General features: G+C 30.3%; 3 protein-coding genes across 4 annotated transcripts; 2 read left to right on the forward strand and 1 right to left on the reverse strand.

Moving 5' to 3' along the window:
• Window positions 1–530: 530 nt before the first annotated feature.
• On the forward strand, window positions 531–9,489 carry LOC130674130 (protein wings apart-like). The gene is made up of 7 exons (XM_057479385.1): window positions 531–1,440; window positions 1,541–4,171; window positions 6,229–6,444; window positions 6,519–6,698; window positions 6,788–6,876; window positions 6,956–7,057; window positions 8,574–9,489. The coding sequence occupies exons 1-7, from the start codon at window positions 1,257–1,259 to the stop codon at window positions 8,721–8,723; spliced, it is 3,552 nt and encodes a 1,183-aa protein (XP_057335368.1). The 5' UTR covers window positions 531–1,256; the 3' UTR covers window positions 8,724–9,489.
• Window positions 9,490–9,625: 136 nt separating this feature from the next.
• Window positions 9,626–14,670, reverse strand: LOC130674132 (BRISC and BRCA1-A complex member 2-like). 2 transcript variants are annotated; one of them, XM_057479388.1, is made up of 3 exons: window positions 14,381–14,670; window positions 14,002–14,303; window positions 9,626–12,175 (listed from the first exon to the last, which is right to left on the reverse strand). In XM_057479388.1, exons 1-3 carry the CDS (start codon window positions 14,529–14,531, stop codon window positions 11,423–11,425), a joined length of 1,206 nt encoding a protein of 401 aa, XP_057335371.1. In that variant the 5' UTR covers window positions 14,532–14,670; the 3' UTR covers window positions 9,626–11,422. The 2 variants fall into 2 exon arrangements, with proteins under 2 accessions (XP_057335371.1, XP_057335370.1); XM_057479387.1 differs by having other exon boundaries at window positions 14,002–14,306.
• A 1,237-nt stretch (window positions 14,671–15,907) lies between these two features.
• Window positions 15,908–20,626, forward strand: LOC130674745 (general transcription and DNA repair factor IIH helicase subunit XPB). The gene is made up of 6 exons (XM_057480167.1): window positions 15,908–16,117; window positions 16,835–17,043; window positions 17,335–17,445; window positions 18,062–18,211; window positions 18,299–20,050; window positions 20,126–20,626. The coding sequence occupies exons 1-6, from the start codon at window positions 16,087–16,089 to the stop codon at window positions 20,252–20,254; spliced, it is 2,382 nt and encodes a 793-aa protein (XP_057336150.1). The 5' UTR covers window positions 15,908–16,086; the 3' UTR covers window positions 20,255–20,626.
• The last annotated feature ends 49 nt before the right edge of the window (window positions 20,627–20,675 follow it).

Raw genomic sequence — 20,675 nt, forward strand, 5'->3', positions numbered from 1 at the left:
TTTATTAATTTTTAATAAACAAAATATTGACAGGTAGAATTTCAAAAAATATATTGTTTATATTTTTTAAAAATTTATATGGTAACAATTAACATTTTAATTAAAAAACGAGTGAATTAACTGACTGTCAAGTTTTTAAATTTTCGAATAAATAAATAAAATGCAAGTAAAATAAAAATTCACAAATTCGTATTTACATCAATGAAAAATCAGTACGTTCATTTTTTTAATTACTTTAATTAATTAATTAATTAAAAGTCGGCTACTTTCACTATCGTAAAATTTTATAATTCAAATCTGGCGCCAATTAAAATTTTTTACCGATCGAACAAAATTCACTTTCCAAAAAAAAAAAAATTCAAAAATTTTCGTACGTCAGTCACAAATTTCTATCATCTATTATTTAATTATAAATAATTAAACAATAAAATTAATCATTTAATTCAAAAAAATGACTACCGGTGGCGCTTCAGTCAAGTGTAATATTTTTGAATAAAATGTCCATCTTGTTAAAATTAAAGTGAGGTCCAAGTCTAAGCAAAAAACATCACATCGACAGATGGCAAAAATCATGTTATGATTAATATATTAAAATAATTATAATTAAATTTTTTCATACATTTCCATTAATTATAATTATAAAAAATATAAAAGTAAGAATAAAAAAACCAATAAATACGTAACTACAAATAGTTTGGTGTTTAGTATAAAGTTTAAATTTGTCAATCACAATTAAATTATCAAGTTATATCTTAATGAATAATAGATAAAATATACCTCACAAGTATATATATATACATATATATATCGGTTATAAATTACTCAGTGCATCCATCGGAGTCAGTAAAAAAAGACAGAAAACCGAAAGAGAAACGAAGCGCAAGAGAGCGAGAGTAGCAAATAGAACATGGCGTTTGTTTCTTTAATATCTACCGCAAATTAAATTCCGAATTGACTAATTATCTATTTTATAACCAAATATTTTTTAAAAATTTAAATATCGTAATTTTAATGAAAAAGCATAAAAAAATATTTTTAAATTTTCAAATTTCCTCAACTTTTTTTTACTCTTGCGCTTAAATTAATTCAGTTAATTGTTTTATTATCATTATTATTATTATAAAAAAAAATTTTTTACGTTAATTATGAAGATTTACGGTGGTGTTATCAGTGAGTTTATAAAAATATATTTATGAAATAAAATATAATTAAATGAAATTAATTATTTGTCGTGATAAAAAAAAATTAATAATAAAATGACGTCACGTAGTTATACAAAATCATACAGTCGTAAGGTGAATAGTGTTACACCTGGTAGCATTCAATTTGACAAGCTATTTCGGGAAAATAGTAACCGCCCATCAGCTGCTAAATCTGCTGGTACTGTTGGCAAATGGGGTATAACATCATTTACATCAATACGAAGTACCAACATCAATGGTAATTATAAATATATATATTTTTTTATTTATTTTTCTTAAATTTTTCAGCTGTCAGTTACCAAAATTTTAAAATAAATTTATCAATTAATAAATTACAGGACGTAAAGACGAAATCCACAAAACTTTTGGTACCAAGAGAATGAAACTGGATTACGGTAATCAAAATGCTCAAGTAAACACTAAAAATTCAAACCAGGATCCATTTTCATTTGATACTGACCTAGACCCCAAGTCAGAGTCATCAGTGACAGCATCAGTACCAACAGTGCCAGTAGTAAAACCCAAAAAATTTTTCAAAAGCCGAAATGCTCCTGCGGTCGACGAATCTAAAGTTGATTTAAATCGACAGTTACCTGTACCTGATCCTCAGCTGCAGCAGCAGCATCACCACCACCATCCACGTGCTCGTTCACAAAAAGTTCACACGGCTAGCAAAGTCCAAGCCAAGGCGTACACACCAGTGCGTAAAATAAGCGAGTGTATGGACAGTAGCTCGAGTGATACGTCGACTCGCGATGATGGGAAACCTCCGATAGTATTGAGAATATGCAAAGGTACTGCTCGCTTAGTAAGTGGCGACAGTAAAGAAGTAACAGAGTGTGAGCCTGATACATACAGAATATCACCACCAAGCCCGACAAAGCAGGACCTGGTTAGAAGCAGTCCCGAAACTAGGGACCAAAGAACCTCAGCAAAGTCATTAAATATTCAGCAGCCTTCAGTGACAACTGTCTCTATTCCTCTAGACGAAGATGTGCCAACCCGACGTACGACTCGTAGTCGAGCGAAAAATCTTAACTTGGATCTCACGCCACCACCGGCACCTGCGTCAACGGGACAAAATTCTGGGCTGTCATTAACTCTGCGTAAGTCGATAACTGACTCAAACAACACCAGCATATCTCACTACGACATAGTAAAGACTGACTGTCCGAGTTATCAAAACAAACCCGTGGTAGAGCCAGCAACTGGACGTCACCCACTGCCAACATCAACTCAAGAACTCATTGACATTCTCTCCAGTGAAGCTGCCGGGGATCCGTCGTCATCAAGACTAGAGCCGCCGGTATCTCCGTCACTCTCGGTACCAACTTCAGCTGTTGATGAATCAGAACCTCAAGATTTAGAAAGTATTACCACAGATGTCCAGCACTGCTCTATAGATTTGCCACCTCCAGCTCCACCTCAACCGTCAGAGGTTCAGTCGGACCCAGAGTCAGTGTCTGACAATTCCCACCACACGTATTACGAAGAACCGACTTATAATCCGACGTACAATCAAACAGAATCGACAGAAGCAAAGCAGGACCATGACCACAATGAAGACCGACCAGTGGCCAAAGCTCTCGTCGACCAGGACTGGTTTTCCGGAAGTGAAGACAGCGAAGCAGCGAGCGGTAACACGGAGACGGAAACTCAAACAAGCGAACCGAGTTCTGTTTCTGTCGAGCAGACCCCGATGACAGCGAAACCGGCTGTCAAGAAGGGAAGTATTTTTAAGAGTCGGTCAGCCGGAGCGACAAATGGCAACAAACGTCGCGCTCTTTATAAGCACAAGTGGTGCGACAACGACAAGGAATCGATCGCGCCAGAAAATACCGTAGCGAATATTTCAACACCGAGTGCAGCATCGGGATCCACCAGCGCTGGGCCCGGTGTTGACTTCGACGAGCTCGAAGACTCGACATTGACTCGAGTCGTCACTTACCCAGAGTACGACACTGAGTTCGGTGACGATGCCGAGGCAATAACGAGTGTGAGATGCGGGAAAAAAGTCAAGGGATTTTATACTGTTGTAAAAAATGTAAAAAAGGCTCATCAGATACAAGAGAGCGGGGAGTTCCAGGAGTTTAATGACGATGTTGAATATATTTTAGATACTCTGCGCGAAAATAATCCGAATGCGACTCGATGCTTGAGTGCCATTCGACTTGCCAGCAAATGCATGGCGCCGGCTTTCCGGATGCACGTAAGAGCGCATGGTACAGTCGCTAAATTTTTCAAAGCTCTGCACGATGCGACCAAAGACCAAAGTCTTGGCTTGTGTACAGCGACGGTGATGTTTGTCCTGAGTCAGGACCGACTCGCCATGGACTTAGACCGCGATTGTCTTGAACTGATGCTGAGTCTTTTGGAATCGGATGCCAGCCACAAGGACGCTCTCGATGACTGCGGGTTAAGTCGTACGGAGTTGCAAAAAAACAAGGAAAAAGTCCGGCAACTGTGTGCTGATATCCAGTCCCAAGGTCACGCTAAACATCTTAACCTGGACAATATTACTGTGGGACAATTGGCCATGGAGACGCTGCTGAGTTTGACGTCTAAACGCGCTGGCGAATGGTTCAAAGAGGAGCTGAGAGAACTGGGTGGTCTTGAGCATATCGTTAAGACGATAACTGACTGCTATCGATTTATCAAGGCCAGCAACGTCACGCGAACTGGCTGGTCCGAGCCGCTGCTTGATAAACTTAGAAAGGTCGATAGGTGCTTGAGAGTTCTGGAAAATGTCACGCACATGAATGAAGAGAATCAGGTTTATTTGTTGAACTATGAGATGGGTATTTTGGTCAGCACCATGGTCAGCTTGTATCATCTCTGTGGAATGGAGATTGTTATTTATCCTACTATTGATGTCAGTGATAAATCGTCTACTGGGGCAGTTATACGTGAATGCATATTTGCGATTTTGAAAGTTCTTATTAATCTCACGCATCGATTCAATCGACAATGTAAGATTTTTATTTATATTATTGTTATTAAGGGGAGAGACCCAGTACTTGACCTAGTGGTCGGGTACTGGGTCTTTTACTTTACAGTCGACAGGTCATAAGCCTGGTCTAGGGGACAGGGGAAATTTTTATTGAAGGGTGGCCTCGAACTGGGAATATCGGGAATTATCAGGGAATTTAATGCAACGAAAATATCATGGAAATGTCAGGGAATTTCGAAAAGTATCCGGGAATTAAATTGTAACAGTTCAAAATTTAAAAAATTTTAAATTATACACTAGTTATAAAAATTAAGGGATATTAAAAAAATTTCAAATTTTAAAGTGATTTTCCCCAGGTTGTAACTCGAGGGTAAATGGTCATACGACAAAAACAAAAAAGGCAAATTGTAGCTTCAAGTGTCTAGTTTTCTGATCTGGTCTTTATATTTTTTTATTATGTGCGGTTCCGGAGTAATTTTAAGAAAACTATCGAAAAAGAAATTTACCAAATTTTTGCTCGTCTTAAAAACGGTCTTCGAGCTTCAATAAATTTTTTTCGATAATTATGATTGATTTTTGATTGCTCCGGAATTGTGCATAATAAAAAAATTTAAAGACCCAGATCAGAAAACTAGACACTTGAAGCTACAGTGACTTTTTGTTTTTATTGTACGACCATTTTCCTTCGAGTTACAAACTGTTTAAAATTACTAAAAAATTTGAAATTTTTTGAATATCCCTTAATTTTTGTAACCAGTGTATTTTGAATTTATTTAAATTATAAAATTTCTTATTAAATATTTTAACTTATACATTTTTAACATCGAATAATCAAAAGTAGGCAATATTAATTTATTTTATTGCCATTTTTTCTGGTTTCTCTTATGATTTAATTATCAAATTAAATTATTAAAAATGAAAATATAATAAAAACTTTGAATATCTAAATGATACGAATAAAATTTCAAAATCAGGGAAAAATGTGAAAAACTTTACTGGAAAACCGGGAAATATCAGGGAATTTTGAAATCATTTCTTTGTGGCCACCCTGTATTTGAAAGTTTCACGGAATTATCAATTTATTACAGATTTATTACTACAATATTATATTTTTTGATTAATTACAAAACAGTGGGAAAAAAATTCAAATATAGTTGACTACCCGCCGTAAGCCTGATCTAGGGGACAGGGGAAATTTTTCTTGAAATTTCAGTCTCCCGCTACCGCGCGTTTGGTTTTGATCTCGACTACTCGTTATAAGCCTGTGTTTATTTTCCATCATTTTAAACGTCATATTTACGATTTGTCACATGCGCCAGTATCCCGATTAGTCTAGTCTATTCTTATCTTTTTACAAAAATAATAATTGTAATGGAAAAAATAATAATGACAACGGTCTTAATTACAGTAATAATAATAATAATTGTTATTGATCAACATAATGCTCAATAAAACTTTTAAATTGTAACGGAAGCATTAATTGTAATTAATCATTACAATTATCAACAATAAATAATATTTATAAAATTATTATCCGCGAAAGATCGATAGTAAATTTCCATCATTAATTTTGAAATTTTGTTCCTTCTGTCAGTTTATAATTTATCGAATTTTCCCGGAGGCTTATAACGGGATGCTACGAAACTCAAAAAAGTGCTCAAGTAGTCGCTGTTTGGACTCAGTACCTGCCGATTAAGGGGAGAGACATGAAGGGCAGGCTTATGACCTATTCGACTATTATTATTATTATCTAGTAGAAACACCGCTAATTAAAAAATATAAGTTCACTTGAACCTCTTACAAAATATCAGCTGAAATTTAAGAGATAATTACATTAATTAATTAAAAGTCGTTTTAAAAGTAATTAAATTTTTTTACTACTTTATATATAAAAAAAAATATTATTGGATTTAAAGTTCGAAGTGATTAAAGTTTGAGATTTTTTTTTGTCAACAAAGTTGTAGAGAATTTAATTAGCTTTTAAATGGTCACTTTATTTTATCTGCTTATCTCTTGAAATTTAATATCCTTTTAAAAATAATTAATTAATTTTTTATTTCTTATTTTCTTTTACAGCTTTTGGTAGTAAATCAGTTGGATCACAAAGCAATGTATTAGACTGTAGTTTGAATCTCTTATTGCGAGTACCAGAATCATTACCGGAAGAAAAACGATTTGATATGATGATATTGACACTTATACTGTTAATTAATTTAATTGAACAGTGCGATGATAACAAAGAATTGCTCATTAAATCTAGGGCACCGCCGTGTCCTGAAAATTTATTTGATCGTAAGTTTGATAAATTTTAATTAATTACTGTAAATAATTAATTTTTAATTATCTATTTATTTTATTTAATTTAGACCAAGAAGGTGGCGTTGATGCGCTCATTGATTTATTTTATAAACAAGAAGAAATGGCACGTGGGGAAGAACAGAAAACTGATGATATTTTAGATGGAAAAAAAGATTCTGAACAATCAGAAACTGTATCAGCTCCTGCAAAAACACAAGAAGAATTCATTGCTGAGACTGTGGCTAAACGTAATATATTATTAGTTTTTTATTAATTAATATTAAATTTTTAATTATTTATATTTTATTATAAAATTTAATTAATTTTTTGATTGCAGTTTTACAGAAAGCTAGTCGTCATATGGAACACACTATGATTGGTGCGCATGTAGTACTTTTACTTGGCAATTTAATTATGGATAATATGGTAGATATACTTTTTAAACATATACATTGTGATTATAATATTAATGTGAATAATTAAAAATTAATGTTTGTTTTTGCAGGAATATGAAACACTAGTACGCGGTAAACTTCCTGACCATAATTTCTCATTAATGATATCTATACTACAGAAATTTTACAATTTTATGAATTTGACGACTTCGGTAAGTAATCAATTTTTCTTGGGCTTCAATGGTCACAAGAAATCGAAAATATCCCAGACAATTTTAGACTCCGGATTTCTGTATCTAATTCTTGGAATTTTTAATTCAAAATATCTCCGTAGCTATTGAGTTTTTGAAAAAAGTTTAGGAAACCTTTTTTACAGAGAATTCGAAGCCCTACAAAAAAGGTGTCTTGCAATTTTTTCAAAAACTCAATATTTACAGAGATATTTACAAAAAACCAATCATACTTGTTTTTATTGATAACTTTTAAATTTTGGCGGGAAAATTTGAACTTCATTTACTAAAATCTATCAATTTTTTATTAATTCTTTGTCCAAAGACATTCACTTTGTCAAATTTTTCTTAGTCTTCAACAGTCACAAGAATTTCAAAAAATCCCAGGCAATTTTAAACTCCGAATTTCTGTATCTAATTTTTGGAATTTTAAATTCAAAATATCTCCGTAGCTATTTAGTTTTTGAAAAAAGTATAAGAAACCTTTTTTACAGAGAATTTGATGCCCTGCAAAAAAGGTACCTTACAATTTTTTTAAAAACTCGATATTTACAGAGATATTTACAAAAAACCAATCATACTTGTTTTTATTGATAACTTTTAGATTTTCGCGGGAAAATTTGAACTTCATTTACTAGAATAAATAAATTTTTTATTAAGAACCGTTTTCAGATAATTTTGTCCAAGCTTTTCTCTGAGATAAAAACCCTAAACGCTAAATAAAGACACAGACCCGATGCTTTACTCTATGAACTAGCGAAGTGCACTTCAATTTTTTGACAACTTCCATTTGTTTACGAGAAAAGCTTGGACAAAGTTTCCATTTACTGTACAAGTGCAACAAAGATAGTACCGTTTATCCACTTGAGTGCGAATAGAGAAACAAATGAAAACGCGTCGTAATTTTTTGTCCAAAGGCATTCACTATCGAATTTTTTTTAGTCTTCAACAGTCAAAAGAATTTTAAAAAATCTCAGTCAATTTTAAACTCCGAATTTCTTTATCTAATTCTTGGAGTTTTAAACTCAAAATATCTCAATAACTATTGAGTTTTTGAAAAAACTATAAGATACTTTTTTTGTAGATAATTTGAAGCCCTACAAAAAATGTCATTTGCACTTTTTTCAAAAACTTAATACTTACAGAGATATTTACAAAAAACCAATTACACTTTTTTATTGACAACTTTTAAATTTTCGCGAAAAATTTAAACTGTATTTCCTCAAATAATTATATTTAAAAAAAAATTAAAATTTTTCATCGTGTCTATGTCCAAGTACATTCACTTTTTGTCAAAATTATAAATATTTTTTAAACGTCAATTTTTCTATTTTTCAAAAATTCAAATTCAAATTTCTGATAAAAACTTCAGTAATTTCCGGAGCTGATTAGAAACACTAGTCCTATAGACCATAAAAATTCATCCCGACTGCGACCACTAAAGCTTAAAAATGAATAAATAAAAAAATCAATACCACAATAAATAATTTATTTTCAGAGCGAAGCCAGTAATTTTGGTATTCACGCGACCGACAAAGTTCTTAAATTTTTAAAATTATCTGACGCCAGAATTGAAGAGGACAAAAATGCATTACCATTACCAGCACTCGAGGAATCTAGTATTATGTTAGATTTGTCATCATCTTGATCACAATATCGCGGGTGTATTTCTCGAGAGTGTGTTCCGATTAACAGGTACGTCGACAGAGCCAAAGTTACAAGTGTCCAATAATTAAAATTCATTTAAAACAAACAAATAAATAAATATTAATAATAATAATAATAATAATTAAAAATAAATAAATAAATCACACTGTGGAAGAACCTGTTTTATAATGAATGCATATTTTGATATATTATATATATTTATTGGTTAAAAATATTTATTGTAGTATTCTCTTCAATCTTTTACTTATTAATTACTATAAATTAATTAAATATGGCTTAATTTTTAAATAATTATACAGAATTATTTTTTTTTTAATTTTAATCATAGTTACTTAAAAAAAATATATATATATATACATACATTCGTAACAATTGATGTCATCTTTCTACACATTTTTTAGAATTTTTTTTTTAATTTTATTTTTAATAAATTAATTATTAGAAAATTACATTTTTTTTTTTAAATTTAATTTTTTTTGTTATATGATCGACTAAGAACACTCACGTTGCATATAAATAATTGTTGTAACAAAAAATAAAATATTAAAATTATTTCCAAGTGGCGGGAAAAAATAAAATATAAAAAAAATTTTTTCGAATGCTTTGTTAATTAAAAATTACCGATATAATTATTGTTAGTTAATTGGAAAGTTAATTATTGATATAAAATGAAATTTAATAAAAAAAATTGATGGTAATGAGGTTGATAATAAAGTAAATTAATTAATCTAAATAAATAAAATAAAAGAGCGTAAGAACGATAAGCCACTGATTATTTTAAGGATATAGTGTTATTGCAGTGTAAGTTTATTTTAATATTAAAAAGTAAATAAATAAAAAAAAAATAAATCTTATATATAAGAATTGTAAATGTAAATTTATAAATTATGATAATTGTACCTTACATATTAAAAAAAGACAAATCAATTAACTGTTTAATTAAATTTTTTATTAGAAACTTTATCACTTTGATCCGGAAGTTGATTATTTTTTTTTTTTAATAAATTATTTAATTTTTATTACAATTACACTCAATTGCTACAATATTTTTTCGTACATTGGAAATTCCTACTGCTGTTGGCTACTAAAATTTATTCTACGGTTGTATTGCCTACGGAAATATTAAATATGTAATTTAATTGCGAAAAAAATAATTGCAGTTCTATTGCCTACAGAAAAATAATTCATGATGTTCAATTAGTTGCTATTTAATTGTGAACCCAAATCAAAGAAATTCCTGATTAATGTAGACAAGCTTCTGATTTTGCTGAGAAAATCCTGTACTTGTTGAGGAGAAATGACCAACGTTCAAGACCGATCACTTGATAAAAAAAAGACGATTGATCTGTAAAATATCAGAACCGCGGTAGTCTTGACAAAAGTATAACTCGCCATGTCCATAATAAGACACTGGGTTGAATCTCATAGTCGACGCAGAGAATCACCTGATCAGGTCACTAATTTCTAGGGCCAGGATTTTTGCGTTAATTTAAAAATAATTAATAATTAGTGGTGTGAAATTTTTTATATTACGGGGAAAATATTGGTCTTATTAAAAAATTTTTCAAACAAAAGTTGTAGGAAATTTAATTGTCTAAAAAAAATGTCTCTTATAATTTTTTCTTAGGATTAATAAGAAACCCGTAATTTCAAAATTAAGATTTTCATAATTAATCAAATTTTGAATCATTCATTATGAATCTTAATTTTTGAATTACGGTGAAAATATTGATCGTATACGAAAATTATAGGATACATTTTTTTTAGAAAATTAAATTTCCTACAACTTTTGTTCGAAAACTTTTTTAATAAGACCAATATTTTCGCCGTAATATCAAAAATTTGAACTATTCATTTAAAAAATAAGGCAAAAATCTTGTCCCTACTAATTTCTGATGGAAAACTCTGTCAAGTTTTCCAGTTGCTATTGTGAAGACTACCGAGGTTCTGATATTTTTCAGACCAGCTGCCTTTTTTTTATCAAGTGGTCGGTCTTGACCGTTGGTTATTTCTCCTCAACAAGTACAAGATTTTCTTAGCAAATAAATCAGAAGCTTGTGTACATTAATTAGGAATTTCTTTGATTTGGGTTCACAATTAAATAGCAATCAATTGAACATCATGAATTATTTTTCTAGGCAATAGAACAGTGCAATTATTTTGTATGCAATTAAATTATATATTTAATATTTCCATAGGCAATAGAACCGTAGAATAAATTTTAGTAGCCAACAGCAGTAAGAATTTCCAATGTACGAAAAAATCATGTAAGCAACTGATGCCTTCCCCACAAATTTTTTTTTATTCAAAATAATTTTTAAAAATCATCAACTTCCAAATTTACTAAATTCACAAAAGAACCACTTATTACATTATTTAACTTACAACAAAATAAAAATAATAGTCAAAAGCATTGAAATTATAAACTATTTTTGGTTTCATAAAATTTAAACCTCTATTAATTTTTTAAACCAAAAAAAAAAATATTTCATAAGTGAAAAATTATTTAAATAATTTCTTAAAAAAATTTAAATGCTCAAGTACTCATTTTTTTTAACGTGAAATCTTGTCGCATAAATTATTTAAATAAACACAATAATAATATAAGAACTGAATACTTTTAAGATAAATAATAATAATAATAATCATTAATTAATAAATAATAATAATTATTACTAATCACCATCGACGATTTCTTGACGATCTTTTAAATTTCTCAACTTCGTTTTCCAAAATATAATTAAAAGCTTCGGTAATCATTCTAATGGATTCCCAACGCGGGCTGTAGGGAATATTATAAACAAGTTGCTTAGGAAGTTCATTACCGAGATTAGTTTGATAGCAAGACTGCAGTGTGTATCTTGGTGGTTCAGACGGAAACTTATTTGTTAGACTGATATGTAAAAAGAAATGGAAATCATTGTGATTAAGTAATAGAGTAATGAACGAAAAGTCAAGAGCGTCGTATTCCATAATACTGGCGCCTTGCAACACGAGAGCTGTCGTTACAAAGTCGCGTTTCTTCTCAAAATTTTCTATCACTGCATTCATTTTATCAGTTATTAGTTTCTTTATTTCCTGAACGTATTTCATCAGGTTCTTAGCTGGCTGAAAAGGCGGTAAATGAAGAGTATTTGAATTTCCGAGGACGTCTTCTAAGCTGGTTGACAAATACAGTAGAGGGACAACACGAGTCCAGTGTAATTGAGAAAATGTCACTTGTAACGTAATGGCATCTCGGTCTGTTTCATTGCCGCTGCGTCGAGGTAACCGTGAAAAATCTAGTGCAATGCGTATAAAAAAACGCGCTTCGTGTGGATCTATTGTGTCGGGTACTAAAATTACTTCGACGTCTTCTTCACATACTTCTGTATTTTGCAATAACATCTCGTATTCACGTGACAAACGTTCATAATTTTTTAACTTTTCGACCTAAAAAAAAAAAATTATTTAGTTATCACAAATTAAATAGGATATTGTGTGACGAGGGATGAAACAAAAAGATTTCAGACCAGGGTGGAGGCTGACATCACCCGCAGGTGGAAATCGTCTTTCATTCAGAGTTACTCATATGGGCATGTTCAGAAATTAACTCTGGAAGATAAAAATGCAGCTTCTGCGCTGACAAATATTGGTTCTAGGCCAAAATATCCAATGTAAAAATACCCAATGGAAAAATATCCAGTAGAAAAAATATCCATAAGTAATAATTACCACTTAAAATAAATCCGTGTTCAAAAATATCCATAACCGCTTTGCCGATCGGTATCCACTAATTATAAGATTTATTATCAGTAATTATACATTAAATACATTCAAATTATAATAATCCATCAAAAATATCATATTATTAACATGTTCTATATCTATTTCATGGGCCATTAATAAAAAAATACCCTATTTTCTAACAGTTACAACACATTTGTTTTATCATTATTGCATATATAAATATTCATTAAAAAATTTATATTTTTACAATAATGGTATTAAAAATATCCATGTATAAATTGTTGTTTTCATATCAATGAACCACTTTTGCAAAGAATTATTATTCGCAACCGAATGGCCTAAATATCAAATATAAACAAATTTTTATATGATCAGTCCTGAGCGTATTTAACGCTTCAGACATGAAAAGATATGACCAGACATGAACAGGCATGGAAGGTATGATCAGGCCTGATCATGTCTAATTTCAGGCCTGATCATACATGAACAGGCATGGTCAGTTCTGATCATTTTACCCGGGTTCCTTAACCTTTATCCATAATCATTATGGCAAAAACAGTTCCAAGAATTGCTATTTTGGATATTTTTGAGAATTGATTATTTTCATTTGGATATGTTTATTTATGGATCATTTTTTCAATGGATATTATTGCATTGGAGATTTTTCATGGATATTTTTGCATTGGATATTTTTATGATAGATATTCTGACCGGTCACCCAAATATTATCTGGTTGAACCAGAGGAACAATTCGACTGCCGCAGTCGTTGATAAATTTTCCGGAGAAGGTAAATGAGGTGTCAGGTATTCTTTCGTTCCTCTGGTTTTAATTAAACCACGTGATTTTCCACTTACTAACTTCTGGATAAATATTTATCAATCTCCAGAGTGTTTTTCTGAACACGCCCTATACTTTTCATGATCACCTGCAATGGAACTTAAAGTTTCAGTGTCAGCAGCCAGTCAGAAACAAGTCAATTTAAGACCAATGCGATCAACTATTAGCGCAAGCATAAATTGTCATTTGGAATTTATAATTAAGCAGAAACTATAAATACTATTTATTATTGACACTAATTTTTATAAAAATTAATCACAGCCAGAACTGTCATTTACGTAACGAAAATTAATGCTCTGAAGTTTATAATTAATCGAATTTTCCCGGAGGCTTATAACGGGATATCAGCTACGAAACTCAAAAAAGTGGTTAAGTGGATGCTGTTTGGACTCAGTACCTGCCGATTAAGGGGAAAAACATTACGGGCAGGCTTATGACAGTCGACTGTAATTAAAATTTTCTATTATCCGGATTTTTTAAAAAAATCTCTGGGTCGTGGTCTCTTTTATCCTGGGTTCAAAAAATTGCGTCAATAATTCTAGACAAAGGACTTATTGAAGTTATCATGCTAATGTTTTTAAATAATTATTTATAATCAAGTGTAATTCGTTTAAAAAAATAATTGCCAGATACCGGCTGCTTTATCAGTAAAAAAAATATATATAGATATTAATTTATAATAAATAATTACCTGGTGTTTGCGATAGTAGACAATAAATTCCATTATGACTTTAATCAAAGAATCAGGATCACGTGGGTCCCAATTAACGAGACTCGGCACATTATTTTCCAGTTCTTCTAAATCAGGATCAGTTAGAAATGTCTTATCATCAAACTCAAAATCCGGACCCAGTTCTGGGTTCGATTGATCGAATAAAATTTTCCAATTCAACATCTGATCAGCATAAGGTATCAGTAAACTAAACCGATCAGCTTCGTCATTGTTTTTACTCGAAGAAAAATCATTTAAAACTATTTTCTTGTGCTTAACTCCTGCTTAATTTTATAATTCATTATTTTAAATACAATATATACATATATATTATTAATTACATATTTTTTTTACTTACCGAATGCTTTGAAATTTATTACCCGCTGGATCAGAGGTTTAAAAGTCGGGTAAACTTTTTTGTTTCTTGTTTGCAATAAACTTCTGTTTGTTTTTATTGTTCCGTATGAGTTCATTGTTTTTTCAAAAAAACTATTATCGGTGCCCATCATTTTGATTTTATTTTTTATTTTATATTCGTGGAATTTAAATACTAAATAATTTTATAAAAAAATATATCAAGATATGAAATATCAACTTTGTAACCTATCGGAATTTATGACCATCGGTACAAATTCTCATCAAAAGACAAATGACAATGACTTCTATACACATAAATATATAATAACAATAAATATAATAATACGCGATTTTAAAATTGGAAACGCGCCATAAAATTTATGAGTAAATGTTTCAGACATAAGACAATTTTTTGTAGACAATTTCACATAAAAAACTTAAATAATAAAAATAATAAACTTTAAAAAAACGCATACTCATTTTTGAATTTTCTAAACGTGCATTTTTTTATTTTTATTTTATAAAAATTTCTACTGTCATTAAAATTTTTATGGGTGACAAAAATAAATAAAATAAAAATGAGAGAGAATGGGGCAGATATGAGACAATTTTGAAATTTTAAATAAACAAATTAATTATTTAAAATAATGGAATTTAAAAAAACGCGCAAATGTAAATACGCATTTTTTTATTTTTATTCTACTTACGATTTATTTATTTTATTCAACAATTCAAAAAATTCCCACTTGTCAGTTTCATTGACAATCGGGAATTAACTTGCGCATTTTTTAAACTTCATCATTTGAATAAATTAATTTGAAATATTTAAACTGTCTGATGTCTGCTACATTCACTCTCATGATTTTTCATTAATGTAAATATGAATTTAAAATTTTTTTCTACTTACATTTTATTTATTTTATTCAAAAATTAAAAAAATTTCCACTTGTCAGTTTCATTGACACTCGAATTAACTTGTGCATTTTTTAAACTTCATCATTTGAATTAATTAATTTGAAATATTAAAATTTTCTGATGTCTGCTACATTCACTCTCATGATTTTTCATCGATGTAAATATGAATTTAAAATTTTTTTCTACTTACATTTTATTTATTTTATTCAAAAATTTGAAAATTTCTCGAGTGTGAATGTAGCAGACATCAGACAATTTAAATATTTCAAATTAATTAATTGATTAATTAAAATGATGGTTTAAAAAAATGCGCGCGCTAATTTGTCAATTATCTAAAGACGCATTTTTTAATTTTAATTCTTTCTACAATTTATTTATTTATTCAAAAATTTCAAAAATTGCCGATTGTCAGCCAAATTCACACGAGTATGAATGCAGCAGACAGACAAATTTAAAATTATAAATAATTTAAAAAATAATATTTATAAAAAATGCACATTAATTTCAAAATTTGAAATTTGTCTGATGTCTGCTACATTCACACTCATTATAAATGGTATTCATTTTATCAACAGATATTTTGCCGGTGGAAATGATGACAAAGGAGCCACTGTCTGTAAAAAAAAAAAATAAAAAATAAAGTAAACGTCTGTCAACAAGAAATGAAAGTACAATTACAATATTTAATTATAAAAACAGTTTTTTAAATTATTATTTAGTGTAATTATTTTTGTATGTTAAGTTAAGAGTTAAATAATTATTAGAATAATAGATTTTGTTTAAAAAATCAAAATGGGGCCACCGAAACGCGTAAAAAAAGATGGTAACCTTATTTTACTTTCTTAAATTATTTTTATATTATTCTAATTACTTAATTATTTTAAAAATTTATTTATTTGTTTATTTTTTACAAACAAATTACAAATTTTGATAAACTGATAAGAAAAAGTGCATGAAAATTTTTTAAAAAAATCTATTTTTTCTAAAATTTGTATGATCCTGAAGTTAGCAGACAATTAATAATTTTCAAATTTTTTTTTAAACAAATCAATTAAAAAAAAAACAAAAACTAAAAATATGCACATGTAGAAAATTTCAAAAACTATAGGTGCAATTTTTTTAAATATTTTTTTTTTTTAGTTTATCGTCTAAAAAAAAGATCCAAAAATTATTAGACGTCTGCTAACTTCAGTATCATAAATTTGTATATGACATTGAAATTAGCCGACGTCTAATAAATTTTGAATTTTCTTTCGAAACGATAAATTATAAAAAAAAAAATACTTCAAAAAATTGCACTTGTAGTCTTTTAAATTTTCTGCATGTGCATATTTTTAGTTTTTTTTTCTTCAAATTTAATTGTCCTAAAAAAAATCCAAAAACTTTTAATTGTCTGCTAATTTCAGGATCATAATTTGGATTCAAATTTAAAAAGAAAATAAATTCCCGGTTGCTGTTTTTACTTCTATTTAATTATATAATTAAAATATATCAACTTTTTTAAAATTATTGATATCTGATATAATTTTTTTGTATGTAGATCGTGCGAAATCAAAAAAACGCAAAGAAGAAGATGATTACAATGATGATGATTACGGTGAAAATATTGACACTGATGGTATACCAGACGCTGCTAAAAATGATGCTGAAAAAATGGATGAAAACGCTCTGGAGGATGAATTTGGTGCGAAAGATTATCGTTCACAAATGATATTAAAGCCGGATAATGCTTTGAGACCTCTATGGGTTGTATGTAACAAAATTATTAAAATTTTAATTATTTGTCTGTTTTATGACGATCCTGAAGTTAGCAGACAATTAAAAATTTTTTGATTTTTTTTGAACAATTAAATTTGAAAAAAAAAAATAAAAAATAAAAATATGCACATGTAGAAAATTTACAAGACTATAAGTGCAATTTTTTGAAATATTTTTTTTTTTATAATTTCTCGCTTAAAAAAAAATTCAAAAATTATTGGACGTCGGCTAACTTCAGTATTATCGTTTTATGTCATTGCAATTAAATATTTTATTTTACAGGCTCCAAATGGTCATATTTTTTTGGAGTCATTTTCACCAGTTTATCGACACGCTCATGATTTTTTAATTGCTATCTCAGAACCTGTTTGTCGTCCTGAGCATATTCATGAGGTATTTTAATTTTGTTAATTTAATTCACATTCGTATTAATTATCGACCTGCGAGCAGTTTAAGCTGCCGAATTATTCAAATCAAATCAAATAATTCGAATTTTTCAAATTGATTGTAAATTTTTAATCATTCGAAACTTAAAATTATTTGCAAATTTTCAAATAATTCGGAAATTTTATTTTGAACGACTTAAAATTTTTTAATTTTTTCCAATGACTCAAATCTTCTTCAAAAATCAGAGCTCAGATAAAAATCTACAAAATAATTAATTTTGTTAACTTTAAAAAACTAAGCTCTCCATTTTATAAAAATTAAATATTTTGAAAGCTGATCAATATTTTCTCGATTCGAATCAACTAACTCAAAAAATTACGAGTAATTCGATTTGTATTTCGAACCCCTACCCAGAAAAAGGATTTTTTGGCGCCAAAAATGTTTACTTGCCTTCAAAAAGATTTTTTCTTCTCCGTAATTTAATTAAATTAGAATTTCATTTAAAAATTTAATTAAAATTAGATGTTATAAATAAAAAAATTCAAACCCCAGTATAAAAAAGTTATCGTCTGTCTGGGCAATAATTTTACTTATAATTAAAAATAACATAATTATTTTTCAGTACAAATTAACAGCTTACTCACTCTACGCAGCAGTGAGTGTCGGATTACAAACCCACGATATAATTGAATATTTAAAAAGATTAAGTAAAACGAGTATTCCCGATGGTATAATTGAATTTATACAGTTATGTACACTATCATACGGCAAAGTAAGTCTACAATACCAAATACTCGAAGTTATTTAGTTATTTATAATGATAAAATTATATTTACTATTTAAAATTTTAATTATCCAGGTGAAATTAGTTTTGAAGCATAACAAATATTTCGTCGAGTCGCCATTTCCTGACGTACTTCAAAAATTACTAAAAGATCCAGTTATTCAGGAATGCCGCTTACGTAAAAAAGTTGACGATCCTGAGAAAGACGGCTTGATAACAAACATCCAAACTAAAATAGCCGCCCCGCAATTCGGCGCTAAACCCCTGGTAGTAAATCCTCCAGCAGCATCCAGCACAACTGGTGACCCTAAAGATCCAGCTGCTGAAGCAGCTCCGGTACCTGAAGACATAACAAAATTTTTTGATAAAATGGACAAAGAAGACGAAGACGAAGAGGAAGACCAGCAACTAAAAATCGTCAGTTTTGAAGTCAATCAGGAAAAAATAGAAGTAATTCAAAAGCGTTGCATCGAATTAGAGTATCCACTGCTAGCAGAATATGATTTCCGAAACGACACCGTTAATCCAGACATAAACATTGACTTGAAACCGTCAGCAGTATTGCGGCCATACCAAGAAAAAAGTCTGCGCAAAATGTTCGGTAATGGACGCGCACGTTCTGGGGTCATCGTCTTGCCCTGCGGTGCCGGTAAAAGTTTAGTTGGGGTCACAGCATGTTGTACTGTACGCAAACGTGCTCTTGTACTCTGTAACTCGGGTGTGTCAGTCGAACAATGGAAGCAACAGTTCAAAATGTGGTCGACTGCCGATGACTCGATGATCTGCCGGTTCACCAGCGAAGCCAAAGACAAACCAATGGGCTGCGGGATACTTGTGACAACTTATTCCATGATAACTCATACGCAAAAGCGATCATGGGAAGCTGAGCAGACAATGAAATGGTTGCAGGAACAAGAGTGGGGTATCATGGTCTTGGACGAAGTGCATACGATACCCGCCAAAATGTTCCGTCGTGTATTAACGATTGTTCAGTCGCATTGTAAGTTAGGTTTGACTGCAACACTTTTGCGAGAGGATGATAAGATAGCAGACTTAAATTTTTTGATTGGTCCAAAATTGTACGAAGCCAATTGGTTGGAATTACAAAAACGCGGTTTCATTGCGCGGGTACAGTGCGCTGAAGTTTGGTGCCCGATGACACCTGAATTTTATCGCGAATATTTGAACTGTAAAATGAGCAGAAAATTGTTACTGTATGTAATGAATCCCAGTAAATTTCGTGCCTGTCAATATTTGATTCGTTATCATGAAAGACGTGGTGACAAAACGATTGTATTTTCTGATAATGTCTTCGCGTTGAAACATTATGCGATCAAAATGAACAAGCCGTATATTTATGGGCCAACTAGTCAAACTGAGCGAATTCAAATTTTACAAAATTTCAAATTTAATACTAAAGTTAACACGATATTTGTAAGTAAAGTTGCTGATACGTCGTTTGATTTACCAGAGGCAAATGTGTTGATTCAAATTTCATCGCACGGTGGATCGAGAAGACAAGAGGCGCAGCGATTGGGACGGATTTTGAGAGCGAAAAAAGGCGCGATTGCTGAAGAGTATAATGCGTTTTTTTATACACTGGTATCACAGGATACTGTTGAAATGAACTATTCGAGAAAACGTCAGCGGTTTCTTGTAAATCAAGGGTATGCGTATAAAGTTATCACTAAATTGTCGGGAATGGATGAAGAGCCAGATTTGTTTTATAAGACTAGAGAGGAACAGGGTCAGTTATTGCAGCAAGTTTTGCTAGCCAGTGATACGGATGCTGATGAGGAAAGAATTCCGGGTGATGGTTTTCGTCCTGTAAGTTATTTTTATGTTTTTATTTTTATGGCAACATCTGATCATCTGCATAAAATTTATAATTAATTTTTTTAGATTATGAGAAAAGCTGGAAATTTAGCATCGATGTCTGGAGCAGACGATGCAGTTTATTACGAGTATAAAAAATCAGCGTCTTCATCGACGGCGAATAAACACCCGTTGTTTAAAAAGTTTAGATCATAGTTTTTTTTTGTTTATTATAGAAGATATTAAAACTGTATCTAATTTATTTAAATTATAAATAAATTTGTTACTGATTTTAAACGACGAAAGAAACAAAGAGTTGATTTCTAAGGTTACTCGAGTAATTTTGGACTTTAATTCTAGCAGACCATCGTGGAGTTGAAAAATATTTGAGTAGAGGTGAGGCTGAGTAAAAAAGTAAATGAGTAGATAGTCTACTTCCCTTAACTACGAAGCTTTGTGGCGAAAAACTGCCGTAGTCAAATAAAAAATTGAATAAAATAGAGAAAAATCTGGTGAATCTTCTAGTACAAAAACCTGGCAAAAAAAGTTGTAATTTTTTTTGTTATTAACAAAAACGTTTTGCAAGTAAATCCTCAATTGACTAAGAGTTATAACTTTTTCTCTTGAGTAGAGATGT

The sequence above is a fragment of the Microplitis mediator genome, chromosome 9, assembly GCF_029852145.1.
Source record: "Microplitis mediator isolate UGA2020A chromosome 9, iyMicMedi2.1, whole genome shotgun sequence".
NCBI lineage: Eukaryota > Metazoa > Arthropoda > Insecta > Hymenoptera > Braconidae > Microplitis > Microplitis mediator.

Coding starts and splice junctions, on each gene's coding strand:
- LOC130674130 (XM_057479385.1), top strand. CDS start 1,257: ATGACGTCACGTAGTTATACAAAATCATACAGTCGTAAGGTGAATAGT. Junction 1,441..1,540: donor ACGAAGTACCAACATCAATG/GTAATTATAAAT, acceptor AATAAATTACAG/GACGTAAAGACGAAATCCAC. Junction 6,445..6,518: donor TCCTGAAAATTTATTTGATC/GTAAGTTTGATA, acceptor TATTTAATTTAG/ACCAAGAAGGTGGCGTTGAT.
- LOC130674132 (XM_057479387.1), bottom strand. CDS start 14,531: ATGATGGGCACCGATAATAGTTTTTTTGAAAAAACAATGAACTCATAC. Junction 14,307..14,380: donor AATAAATTTCAAAGCATTCG/GTAAGTAAAAAA, acceptor TATAAAATTAAG/CAGGAGTTAAGCACAAGAAA. Junction 12,176..14,001: donor TCTACTATCGCAAACACCAG/GTAATTATTTAT, acceptor TTTTTTTTTTAG/GTCGAAAAGTTAAAAAATTA.
- LOC130674745 (XM_057480167.1), top strand. CDS start 16,087: ATGGGGCCACCGAAACGCGTAAAAAAAGATG. Junction 17,044..17,334: donor CTTTGAGACCTCTATGGGTT/GTATGTAACAAA, acceptor TTTATTTTACAG/GCTCCAAATGGTCATATTTT. Junction 17,446..18,061: donor GTCCTGAGCATATTCATGAG/GTATTTTAATTT, acceptor ATTATTTTTCAG/TACAAATTAACAGCTTACTC.